This window comes from Cajanus cajan, chromosome 4, assembly GCF_000230855.2.
Source record: "Cajanus cajan strain Asha chromosome 4, NIPB_CcT2T_4, whole genome shotgun sequence".
Taxonomy (NCBI): domain Eukaryota; kingdom Viridiplantae; phylum Streptophyta; class Magnoliopsida; order Fabales; family Fabaceae; genus Cajanus; species Cajanus cajan.
The window spans coordinates 2,966,782-2,980,900 of NC_138520.1; the positions used below are offsets into that span (position 1 = coordinate 2,966,782).

The 14,119-nt window shown below is 38.1% G+C and overlaps 1 protein-coding gene across 1 annotated transcript; it reads right to left on the bottom strand.

Moving 5' to 3' along the window:
* Nucleotides 1-4,307: 4,307 nt before the first annotated feature.
* LOC145957006 (uncharacterized) lies at nucleotides 4,308-7,838 on the bottom strand. The gene is made up of 6 exons (XM_083073239.1): nucleotides 7,782-7,838; nucleotides 7,416-7,685; nucleotides 7,223-7,313; nucleotides 7,093-7,148; nucleotides 6,758-6,986; nucleotides 4,308-4,507 (listed from the first exon to the last, which is right to left on the bottom strand). The coding sequence occupies exons 1-6, from the start codon at nucleotides 7,836-7,838 to the stop codon at nucleotides 4,308-4,310; spliced, it is 903 nt and encodes a 300-aa protein (XP_082929365.1).
* Between the last annotated feature and the right edge of the window lie 6,281 nt (nucleotides 7,839-14,119).

The following is a 14,119-nucleotide window of genomic DNA, read 5'->3' on the forward strand; positions in this document are numbered from 1 at the left end:
AGACATTATTTTATGGTTAAATTAGTCAATAAATACCCACAATTTTATCAGATTTTTAATTCATCTTTATAATTTAAAATTTGTTAACTAATCCTCGTAATTTTAGAACTTTATAAGTATATTCCTATCACTTAACACTGTTAGGCATTTAAATGATGTTATATCTTTTGTATGGAAAAATATTTTATTTTTATATTACTTTATAAAATATTAAAGAAAATAAATACATTTTAGTTTCTCAACAATATAAAATGTATTAGTAACTTTGGACTATCATTGAGTCAATGATTGAAGAAGATCTAAAATTATGATAAACATTTATGTATAAGTAGCCGAATTCAAGATGATATGATGGATTGCTTATAATTATGATTGTATGATGATAAATATTTATTTTAATTTTTTATCTTCTAAATTTAGATCAATTTGGTCCCTTTAAAATAATAATTACTTTCATTTTTAAAACATAACTTTAATTTATTTTTTTAATTAAATCATGACTTAAAAATTATCTCATTAGTTTCACTTAAATAATTGAATATAACTAAAATTCAAACAATTTTTTTTTATAAATATGATAAAAATTGCATAAATATAAATCAAAATATTAGTTAAAAATTTTAAATGAATAAATATATATATATATATTCATATTATTTTCTAATTATTCTTAGAATATATTTTTCTAACGTGATTTTTGTTATGATTATATTTTTTATTATTGAAATGACAATTGAATTTTATGATTTTCATGAATATAATATTTTAAATTTCACGTCTTAAATTAATAAAAAATTGACTTAAAATTGTGTTACAATATTGAAAATGATATTTTTAAAAAAGATTAAATTGATCTAAATATAAAAAAAATAAAAAGATTAAAATTAACATTTAACATATAAAAGACCAAAATAAGTATTAAAAAAAAGTAAAATAAAAGACAAAAATAAAATATAGCCCATTTTATAATTAGCTAAAAGTAATGTTTGGATATTTTACTGAAAAAAAAACATTTTAGCTAATGGAATTGAATAGTTTTAGGACTAGTTTTGCTTAATGTAACAAATCATGGTTCAAATTTTTGCTAAAAAATATATTCATATTTATTGTCTAATAATGCCTTAAGCATAATTTCTTCGGGGGGATTCAGTGGAAAAAACAACAAACACTTCTGGTAAGTTGTATTTGTTGTAACATTTCTTGATTCAATTAAAATTTCATCTTATCAAATTTTAATGGTATTTTTATTTTCCTTTATGTTGGTAAAGACAGCTTACAGTGACACACAAAAAAGTGTGATTCCCACATCTCATCCTTCAACTTTAGAAACTCAGTTTTGAGACTTCAAAGTTGTATAAAACTACTCTATTGTGGGTAGAGTAAATAGAAAACTTATTTTCACAGTTCCCGAAGCCTAAGGTCTCATCAAGACTTAGATTAAATACATTATTATAAACTCTTAAATTCGAACTCTACTGTAGTTGTTATATTTTGACCAATAAAGAAAATTAAGGAAAAAGTTTTGAAGAGTCTTGATTATAATAAGTGTTCTTAATTGAAAATACATTGGTGATCCATTTTTTTATGCTTCCATGATTAACCTATAATAATGTGTTTAGGTCTTGATTTTAACTTTTTCAGATGATTCATTTTATTTTATTTTATTATTTTATTATTTATATATGGATAAATTCTTCTATAAGTACTTATGAATAAATGTTTACATATTCCATAAGATAAATATTTGTTTCCATATAATTAAAAGTTATGATAAATAAATATTTTTAATATAAGAAGTATATTATAATTAAAATTTATAATAAATAAAAAATTTAAGTTTATAAATTATATTTTAGATTTACAATCAATAATTTAAATTTTGATATAAGATAATATTTTCCATTGTTAATTATTTATTTAGAAAACATAGAAATTCACTTTACACATAAAAGTTTAAAACAGTTAATTGTAAAAGATAAATGGTTAAAAAATCAAATATATGTTTGAAAAAAAAGGAATGAGCTTGATATTGTTGATAGAAAACTTTTTTTTTCTAGCTTACTGTATGAAATGTTATTCCAAAAAAAAAAAATCTAATTGAGAGAGCCGGAGAGAACTAGCAAAAGTCTATATTCTTTATGTTATGTATTTTAATTAACAATATAAGAGTATATCATGAATGATATTACAGTGCAAATCAACTAGTGTGAAATATTATAGTGCAAAAGTACTCTATTTATTATTATTATTGAAATGCAAAAAGAAATTATATATTAATGATCCCTTGTTAAGAATAACACGTTTCGGATAGTCACTACATCTCTCTCTATATATAGATGTTTTTACAATATCTAATATCCTAAAATATCTAAATAATATAACATTATAACCATAATAAAAAAAGTTACTTGAAATAACTATTTAATGTGAAGCGTCATCGAGGTAGGAACCCTGCTCATATCAACGCAAAAGTTTTCTAGGTAAAGATCATAAAGAAATGACATTTTTTTTGGTACAGCCATAAAAAATAAAATATAAAATATAAAAAATACATGATTAAATTCAAGAAGTGATAAGGTTCAATATAAATAAACTTCCAATTTCCGATCACAAGCTTGTATGAGTTTTGAGCATCGAGAAAATCTGAGATATAAAATAGTACAAATGCCAAAAAATGGTGGTGATAAGCAAATGTGTAATGACACAAACATCAAACTATCTAGAATTAAATATGTAAATAATATTTGAATATCTGCACGATAATATATGTGTAAAATTTTGACATCAACGACTAAAATAATATCAATATTACACAAGTATATAAATATATACAATAATTCAGCACTAAAATAATAATCTTAAGTTGTCGGTTAAACAACTTTCACTAAACCAACTTACATCAAAGTAGCTTAAAAGATCACCATCACCATCACCCAACATTGCATCAAAATCACACCACCTATAGCTTATCCCTTCCTTGCTTTCATATAAATAAGATCATTGCAGTCCAACCACAAAGAAATATGTAAGGGTAAATTAATATTTAAAAGAATCTACATAATAAGTATGGAAGTAAAAAAACCTATACTATCAATATAAACAACCCAATTGACTTCAACATTTTATCAACTTGTAACTTTTCAACACAATACATGTTATTCAACTAGAACAACACAACAACAACACCACAATTTATCATATAACAACAAAGCAACTCATCAACCATTCAATGTAACATATGAACGACACAACTCAATTAACACATTATATATTCAACATAACAACTATGTACATAGTCACGCATTCAATTAAAAGATCTTTTACAACATAGATGAATAGTCTAAGTAGCTTGACCCTACCAAACCAACAACGTGATCTTTTCATTTCAGCTATATCAACAACCAATTTTTTTGGATAAAAATTCACAACATGATTTTTCAAATTTTGTCACTTAAACTAAGAAGGTCTAGTATTCTTGTTAAGGTAGAACACTTGGGTGTGGACATATGACGACCTTAGTATGCATAACTAAGTCTTTTATGGGTAACATGTTCACTACATCCTCCAAATATTTTGCCCCTTTTCACACTTAATTAGGGATTTTAGCTTCCGACCTTATATTTTATTCTAATTTGGCCACTTTATACATGAATGACTCGACCTGACCCTCATTCGGATCAACATTGGTCACTATATGAAATTCATAATCCACTTCAAAAGTTAACTTTTCAAGGAAGGTTTTCAACAAATTAGGTTTTCGAAGCACCACACCATAATATCCGTACATTGAGATATTTAACTTTAAAATAATCTCTCCTCTAATCCTAAGTCAATCAGCATAGTACAACTTAATGCCCGAAGCATTCTCAACACAACTACCATAACTTTTCAACATACAACTTTTCAACAACTCAATCATCAATATACATTATACTAAATCAACGTATAAAGAACTAACAACAATTATCAACATACAACATGTAGTATCAACTAACATATACATGTTCAACACTTAGGCAAGAAAACAACAGATTTTCATTAAGCAATCCACGCCCAACGACATTCTCTTCGCACCTAACATCATTGAGACAAAAAGCCTCTAGCTCGTCTATACTTGACACCAATATACTCGTGCTCGATGTGAATAAGGTAGGGGTCCCTATTGCAATCATGCCTAGCGTGGCTAGTCACATGTATGATCCCATTTTAGGCAAAACCTCTACTTGACTCAAGCTTGACGTCACTAGACTAACGCCCAACAGCGTCTAAGTAGAAAGCCTCTATCTTGATCTCATGCTTGGCGTCACTCAATTATGGATCGACATGACCAAATCAAAGACCAATTCATTCACATACCTAGGAAAAACCAAAATGCAAGCCTCCAATTCATTCATACACATAAGGAGCAACTCGAATCCAACTAGAAAATCAATATGTAACAACAAATTCCGAGAATCACTCATCTTCTCATCTTCCCCAACATATTCAAAAACCAAAAGTGCACAACCTACATATTTCAACTTAACAACCATCCATATAACCACAAATTTGAAGGAAACTACTCACATACAAATTCATAATTCAACAAGGAATGTAGTTCTAGTCTTCCTTACCTCTAGTGGGTCAACTAAGAAGAGATGATGTAACGACCCGACTGGTCACTACGCCCGGCATAGCACACTAGAAACACCAGACAGATAGAACAAGTATATGAATATAGGATCTAGAATATATAGATATACAAGGTTCCAGTCTGACTAGAGTTAAAGTGTACTAAAGAAAAATACAACCAAATACTACTATCCCACGTAGCCACAAGCAAAACAACATCGCCAAGCAAAACAGTTGCAAGGTCCACCAACCTCACCACAAGACGCACATCTAGTCCTGCCCTGCTCCCATACATAGTATGATCATCGCAGTCCAAAAACATGGAAAACAACAAAAGGGTAAGCTAGTGAAATTAAAATTCAGCATACAATTATATAAATGTCAATATAAGTGACAACAGATACAGTTATCAGCACACTTGTACAGCTTATACCACTCAACAATATCAGCACTGCTTAGCAGCAATAACAGCACCACTCAAGTGGCTATAACAACACCACGAAGCGGCAACAACAGCACCGACTTAGCGGCTATAACAGCACCACGTATGTGGCTAATAACGGCACCGACTTAGCGGCTATAATCCCACACAACTCAGCACAGCATAGTATAGCATAGCAGTTCAACATACGGCACAACTACTCAGCATTGGCATTATTCAGCACAACTCAGCATTGCATCAATACAACTTAAACATCATACGGCAATAATAACTTAAACAACATACAACTCAGCTCGGCTCAACAACATTAATCAATATTAGTCAGCGTTAATCAGCATATTTATGAAAGAACACATCCAAAACAACCTTCAACTCATCTTAATCACTCATTGTAAAGTGACAGCCTTTACTAAACATAGAATATCTAGAGTTATAATACTCCTATCATGCTCATCCTGGTCTCATATGAAATATAAGAATATTTTCTACAATTCTCATGAAGACACCGAGTCCTAATTCCTTCATCTACCTTGTGAAAAAATTTAAAAAAAACCGCAACAGCCACAACCAAGGCTGACAGCTTGACCCCTCTTCACTAAAATAGCCATATCTAGAGTTTTAGAACTCCTTTTTGGGTGATTCCAGCGCCATTGAAAAGATAACATCCAAGGCTACAACTTTGATGAAGACCTTGAGACCAAATTCGGTCATCTAGGCCCAGCGCTGCAGCGCTCAATCTAGCGCTTTAGCTTCAACTTTCTGCCAGTTCATTTTTCTCCTGGGCTTTCTGGGGCTGTAGCGCCCAATTCGGGGCTGCAGCTCAAACTCTCTGCCAAATTTAATTTCTCCAAGGCTGCAGCGCCCAACTCAGAGCTGCAGCTTCAGGTCTCGGTCCCCCTTCATTTCTCTTCCAGTTTATGGCTCTCTTTAGCGCTTCAGCTCCAAGTGCAGAGGTTCTACACTTCCATGGCTTCCCTCTTCATTTTCCAGCTATAATCTATCATGATTTACTCCAAAACATGATCTACCTACGAAATCTCTACTCATTTTGTTCATATAACTTAGAAAACACCCGAACTTCCACATGCATGCACCCAATTTCAAAAAATATTAATGTTCAACTTCCCATCAAGAAAACCAAAAGCTCCAAATTTTCATCAGACCCCAAAACCCCAAAAATGTAAATCTTTCAAACACTCAAGATGTCACATTTTCATCAAGGAGTTCCAAGATACCAGCTTTATGTGCATGCAACAACAAAACAAAACAAAAATCCAAATTTTTGACTCAAGACTCCAAAAACCCCAAAGCCCCAAATGTCCAGCAACTCAGCCAACATAATCCATCATCATCAGCCACAAGAGTCCATAGAACTCGTTTCAGCCAAGCAAAACCAAAAGAAAACTAGCTTCCCTTACCTTAAATCCAGAATTTCGAGCTCCGGAAACTTGAATGGAGAAGAAGAACGAAAAGGAGCTTGAACAAAGGGGGAAGAACAAGCTTGCGGACTCAGCTCTCGGACAAGGAATCCGTTCTCCTGCCACTAGCACCTAGGGTCACCAAGATTCACCACCGAGAATTTGAGAGAAAGGGAATGAGTGAGGGGAAAAGAATGAGAGAAGAAGGAAATGAGGGAGAGGGAGGGAACGGGGGTCTCACAACCTCCCCAACAACAAGAGTTTTCGTCCCCGAAAACAGACTTACCTGGGAAAATAAACGGATACTGCTCTCGGCACTGCTGTTCAATTTCCCAAGTAGCCTCACCAGTAGCTGCATCCCATATCACCTTTACGAGAGGAATGGACTTGCCCCTCAGCTCCTTCAGCTTATGATCTACCACCGCTACTGGCAACTTCTCAAAAGTCAGATTTTCCTTCACTTGAACATCGTCCGGCTCCACCACGTGGCTCGGGTCATGAATATACTTCCTCAGCTGAGACACATGAAATACATCGTGTAGGTTTGAAAGACACGGTGGCAAAGCCAACCGGTAAGCGACTGGACCCACACGCTGTATTATCTGATAGGGACCCACGAACCTTGGTGTTAACTTCCTTGCCCTCAGCGCTCTCCCCACACCAGAAGTCGGAGCCACCTTCAGAAACACATGCTCCCCCTCAGCAAACTCCAAAGGCTTACGCCTTTTGTCTGCATATGATTTCTGCCTACTCTGAGCAACCCTTATCTTCTCCTGAATCATTCTCACCTTTTCAGTGGTTTGTAGGATCAGCTCCGGTCCTACAACTACAGACTCACCATCCTGATACCAGCACAGAGGAGTCCTACATCTCCTGCCATACAGAGCTTCATACGGCGCCATCCCAATACTGGCATGAAAGCTGTTGTTATAAGTAAACTCCACCAGCGGTAGGATCTCCTCCCAGCTACCCAAGTGATCCAACACACAAGCCCTCAGCAAATCCTCTAAGGATTGGATTGTCCTTTCTGATTGACCATCTGTCTGAGGATGATAAGCAGAACTCAGCTTCAGCTTCGTGCCTAGGGCTCGATGTAGACTCTGCCAAAATCTGGAAGTGAACCTCGGATCTCGGTCTGAAATGATGCTTGAAGGCACCCCATGCAAACGTACAATCTCCTTTACATATAGCTGTGTCAGCTTCTCCAAGGACCACTTGATGTTGACAGGCAAGAAATGCGCGCACTTAGTCAACCGATCGGTAATCACCCAGATAGCATCACTATTCCTAGATGACCTAGGCAACCCCACAATGAAATCCATAGCAATGTTATCCCATTTCCACTCGGGAATCTCAATCTGTTGCATCAACCCACTAGGCTTCTGATGCTCGACCTTTGCCTTCTGACATGTCAGACAGGCCGCCACATACTCAGCTATCTCTCTCTTCATACCAGACCACCAGAAAGTCTTCTTGAGGTCTTGGTACATCTTAGTCATACCTGGATGTATGCTAAGTCTGCTCTTGTGACCTTCCTCTAGCACAGCTCTCCTCAGCTCAGCATCTTGAGGTAGGCAAATCCGGCCTCTGAACAGTAAGATCCCATCTTTTCCCAGCTCAAATCCAACAGCTTTCTCGGTACCCAGCAACCCAAGAAGCTTCACCAGCTCAGTGTCTTGCAACTGTTTAAGTCTAACCTGCCTCAAGAACTCATTAGTTATGGTAACTGCCCCACAACTAATGTGATCCTAAGCTAACTCCACACAGAGATTCAAATCTCTGAACTTCTCAACCAACTCTAGCTCTCTAATCATCATACTCGACATGTGGATGAATTTCCTACTTAGTGCATCTGCCACCACATTGGCCTTGCCCGGATGATACATCAACTGAAAATCATAATCCTTCAAAAACTCCATCCACCGCCTCTGCCTCATGTTCAGCTCTTTCTGATCAAATAAGTACTTCAGACTCTTGTGATCACTAAAACCGTTGAACCGAGCACCATATAAATAATGCCTCCAAATTTTCAAGGCAAACACCACAGCTGCTAACTCTAAGTCATGAGTGGGATAGTTCCTCTCATGAATCTTCAGTTGTCTTGAAGCATATGTCACCACTCTCCCGTTTTGCATCAGCACACACCCCAGACCCTGATGAGAAGCATCACAGTACACGTCAAAAGGCTCACCAGAATCCGGTAACACCAACACAGGAGAAGTAGTCAACCTTCTCTTCAACTCCTCAAAGCTCCGCTCACAGGCATCTGTCCAAATAAACGGCTGCTCCTTCCTCGTCAACTGGGTTAGAGGCGCTACTATCCTAGAGAACCCTTCAATGAACCTCCGATAGTAACCCGCTAAGCCCACAAAGCTCCGTATATCCGTGACAGTCCTCGGGCGCTCCCACTGCAATATCGACTCCACCTTAGCCGGATCAACAGCAATCCCCTCAGCTGAAATCACGTGGCCCAAGAACTTCACTTCATCCAACCAGAACTCACATTTTGAAAGCTTAGCATACAATTGCTTCGCTTTCAAAATCTCCAACACTGTCCTCAAGTGCTCTCCATGTTCCTCCGGGGTCCTTGAATAGATTAAGATATCATCAATAAACACTACCACGAATTTATCCAAGAACGGCCGGAAGATCCTGTTCATGTAGTCCATGAACACTGCGGGGGCGTTGGTCACACCGAACGGCATCACAATATATTCATAGTGACCATACCTAGTTCTGAAAGCAGTCTTCGGTATGTCACCCTCCTTCACCCTAATCTGGTGATATCCTGACCTCAAGTCAATCTTAGAAAATACCGACGCGCCCCTCAGTTGATCCATTAAGTCATCTATCCGGGGAAGTGGATATTTGTTCTTAATGGTCAATTTGTTCAGCTGCCGGTAATCAACACACAGTCGACTACCCCCATCCTTCTTCTTTACCAACAACACAGGGGCACCCCACGACGAAACACTCGGTCGCACCAACTACTTTTCCAATAAGTCCTCCAACTGACCTTTCAGCTCAGCCAGCTCAGCAGGAGCCATCCTATAGGGAGCTACTGACACTGGTCCCACACTTGGAACCAAGTCAATGCTGAACTCCATCTCCCGAACAGGAGGCAACCCAGGAACCTCGTCAGGGAACACCTCGGCATACTCCCTCACCACATCGATACCAGCTAAGATCCTCTCGGTCTCCACACTCGTGGCAGCAAGCAGAAGACAGCACTCCGCTCCATCCCTCAGCAAGGACTCAGCTTGGACAACTGAGATCAACAGCTCATCCTCCTCTTGAGGAAAGATTAACCGCCTATTGGCACAGTCTATAAGGATGCGATTGGCAGACAACCAATCCATCCCTAAGATTATGTCAATATCCACCAAAGGTAAACAAATCAAGTTCACCTTGTACTTCTTCTCATTCATCACAACTGGACAACCCACGCATAATTCAGAAGCGATCACAGAAGTAGAAGCGGGCGTCGACACAAGTAGTCTCAACCCCAACTCACACACAGGCACACCCAACAAAGTAGCACATGCATATGATATAAATGAATGCGTAGCACCAGAGTCAAATAGAATCATCACATCCTTACCAGCGGCCTTGCCCTTCCCCTTCACAAGATCAGAAGAAGTCGAAGCCTCAGCACCCGTCAAAGCAAATACCCTACCAGCAGTAGTAGGTCTGTCACCCCTCTGTGTATCAGCTCTCTGTGCACTACTCCTCTGAGTATCAGCCCTCTGTACATTACTCCTCTGAGTGCTCCTCTCTGGTCTATCCCTCGTAGGACAATTTGCCGATTCGTGGCCCATCTGATGACATCTGAAGCAACGGCTCTCCGTGTGCGGACAGTCCCTGATAAAGTGGGGCCCAACACACCTAAAACATCTCAGAGTAGCACCTCCACTCTGTCTACCTCCACTAGCCGCACTGGAAGATCGCCTAGAAACAGAACCCCCTTGCTGTGGTTGGGGCCTGTCATATGGTTTCCTCTGACTCTCACCCTTCTTGGACCCAGATGGTCCCCCAATAGTCCTCACCGCACGGTTGCCACCTTCCAACTGCTCAACTACCTTCGCCTTCTCCACTAAGGCTGGGAACTCCGTAATGGCCATAGGCACCACCATCGTCTTCAGCTCATATTTCAATCCATCTGCAAATTTCCTACATTTCCAAGCCTCAGGCATACCCTACGAATAAAAACGGGCTAGGTGCTCGAATTTTATCGCATACTCTGATACTGTCATCCCACCCTGATGCAATCGCATAAACTCTGCCTCCTTGGCATGCCTCACGCTTTCCGGAAAGAACTTCTCCATAAACACTGTCCGGAAGCACTCCCAATCAACTGTAACTCCCCTAGCAGCAAGCATCTAATAGGTGCCTCTCCACCAATGTTCAGCCTCCCCAACAAGCATGTATACAGCGTATGCTAACCTCCTCTCTGGAGGACATCCCAGTACTGTAAAGATCTTCTCTAATTCACGGATCCAGCGGTCAGCCACTTCTGGATCCGCATCTCCTGCAAACTGTGGAGGATTACACTTCCGGAACTCAGCAAGATCCCGGCTCTCCTGTGACCCTGCAGGTCTTGCTGCACCAGCTGCAGCTCTCTTAGCCTCCATCCTAGCAAAATAGGCATTTTGCTGTTGCATAGCCATGGCCAACATCTCTAGGGCACGGGCTATCTGTTCATTTGTCCTAGTCATCTTCTACAAAGGTAACAACATCTTTAGTAAACAATAACTAAACCACACAAAATCAACAGCACAACAAATCACCACAACAATTTCAGCACAGCAATTTTCAGCACAGCAGACATCACAACAAAACAACACAGCACAGAGCTAACACAACAAAAAGCCTAAAGGGACCACCCCCAAAGAGTGTCCACTAGACTCGAACTGCTCTGATACCACTAAAGTGTAACGACCCGACTGGTCACTACGCCCGGCATAGCACACTAGAAACACCAGACAGATAGAACAAGTATATGAATATAGGATCTAGAATATATAGATATACAAGGTTCCAGTCTGACTAGAGTTAAAGTGTACTAAAGAAAAATACAACCAAATACTACTATCCCACGTAGCCACAAGCAAAACAACATCGCCAAGCAAAACAGCTGCAAGGTCCACCAACCTCACCACAAGACGCACATCTAGTCCTGCCCTGCTCCCATACATAGTATGATCATCGCAGTCCAAAAACATGGAAAACAACAAAAGGGTAAGCTAGTGAAATTAAAATTCAGCATACAATTATATAAATGTCAATATAAGTGACAACAGATACAGTTATCAGCACACTTGTACAGCTTATACCACTCAACAATATCAGCACTGCTTAGCAGCAATAACAGCACCACTCAAGTGGCTATAACAACACCACGAAGCGGCAACAACAGCACCGACTTAGCGGCTATAACAGCACCACGTATGTGGCTAATAACGGCACCGACTTAGCGGCTATAATCCCACACAACTCAGCACAGCATAGTATAGCATAGCAGTTCAACATACGGCACAACTACTCAGCATTGGCATTATTCAGCACAACTCAGCATTGCATCAATATAACTTAAACATCATACGGCAATAATAACTTAAACAACATACAACTCAGCTCGGCTCAACAACATTAATCAATATTAGTCAGCGTTAATCAGCATATTTATGAAAGAACACATCCAAAACAACCTTCAACTCATCTTAATCACTCATTGTAAAGTGACAGCCTTTACTAAACATAGAATATCTAGAGTTATAATACTCCTATCATGCTCATCCTGGTCTCATATGAAATATAAGAATATTTTCTACAATTCTCATGAAGACACCGAGTCCTAATTCCTTCATCTACCTTGTGAAAAAATTTAAAAAAAACCGCAACAGCCACAACCAAGGCTGACAGCTTGACCCCTCTTCACTAAAATAGCCATATCTGGAGTTTTAGAACTCCTTTTTGGGTGATTCCAGCGCCATTGAAAAGATAACATCCAAGGCTACAACTTTGATGAAGACCTTGAGACCAAATTCGGTCATCTAGGCCCAGCGCTGCAGCGCTCAATCTAGCGCTTTAGCTTCAACTTTCTGCCAGTTCATTTTTCTCCTGGGCTTTCTGGGGCTGTAGCGCCCAATTCGGGGCTGCAGCTCAAACTCTCTGCCAAATTTAATTTCTCCAAGGCTGCAGCGCCCAACTCAGAGCTGCAGCTTCAGGTCTCGGTCCCCCTTCATTTCTCTTCCAGTTTATGGCTCTCTTTAGCGCTTCAGCTCCAAGTGCAGAGGTTCTACACTTCCATGGCTTCCCTCTTCATTTTCCAGCTATAATCTATCATGATTTACTCCAAAACATGATCTACCTACGAAATCTCTACTCATTTTGTTCATATAACTTAGAAAACACCCGAACTTCCACATGCATGCACCCAATTTCAAAAAATATTAATGTTCAACTTCCCATCAAGAAAACCAAAAGCTCCAAATTTTCATCAGACCCCAAAACCCCAAAAATGTAAATCTTTCAAACACTCAAGATGTCACATTTTCATCAAGGAGTTCCAAGATACCAGCTTTATGTGCATGCAACAACAAAACAAAACAAAAATCCAAATTTTTGACTCAAGACTCCAAAAACCCCAAAGCCCCAAATGTCCAGCAACTCAGCCAACATAATCCATCATCATCAGCCACAAGAGTCCATAGAACTCGTTTCAGCCAAGCAAAACCAAAAGAAAACTAGCTTCCCTTACCTTAAATCCAGAATTTCGAGCTCCGGAAACTTGAATGGAGAAGAAGAACGAAAAGGAGCTTGAACAAAGGGGGAAGAACAAGCTTGCGGACTCAGCTCTCGGACAAGGAATCCGTTCTCCTGCCACTAGCACCTAGGGTCACCAAGATTCACCACCGAGAATTTGAGAGAAAGGGAATGAGTGAGGGGAAAAGAATGAGAGAAGAAGGAAATGAGGGAGAGGGAGGGAACGAGGGTCTCACAAATGATGATGAAGAATATGATTCCATACGTTTTTGACTCAAGATTCCTAACTCTATGAGCTTGAATTTCCAATCATTCACCTTTGATCATTCGTAAGGAAGGAGTAGAAGAAAGATTCAATGGGGAAAAGAAATCTTCGATTTCTAGAGACCTTCTCTCTAGTTTCTCTCTAATTTTTTCTTAAATACATGAACCTATAAGGTTCATATCTTAAGAAAAAACTTTATATATTTTTCCTTAAACTAAATTTAGTTTTGTTTGAGATTATCTTAGAAATAACTTAGCGTTCTTAAGGATCCCTTGATCTATAAAACTTTGATGCAATAATGATAATAACAATTCAACAATTTAATGATATATCACGTATAATTAAATAAGACCTAAAATATACAATATTACAAAACGTCCAAACCATCATATTATTACTGATAAAGTGATAGAAAAAACATTAGTAATTTTTTACATATCTTTATCATTAACTTGACTATCATTTCCAATTATTGACGGGTTTAGCTAGTTAAAAAAACTTAACTTTTATTAAATGTCATATGGTCCTTACATAAACTAAACTATCGTGTAAACTAAAATAGGTAATAACTAATAAAAACCTAATTTTCTTATAGTGTAAACGGAATCAAACAAGAAA

What these genes read in the sequence shown, in the direction of transcription:
- LOC145957006 (XM_083073239.1), bottom strand. Translation starts at nt 7,838, where the DNA reads ATGCAACAGATTGAGATTCCCGAGTGGAAATGGGATAACATTGCTATG. An exon ending in GGGAGGAGATCCTACCGCTG is followed by an intron (nt 7,314 to 7,415) that starts GTGGAGTTTACT and finishes TGCTGGTATCAG; the next exon opens with GATGGTGAGTCTGTAGTTGT. An exon ending in GTATCCGTTTATTTTCCCAG is followed by an intron (nt 4,508 to 6,757) that starts GTAAGTCTGTTT and finishes TGAAATATGTAG; the next exon opens with GTTGTGCACTTTTGGTTTTT.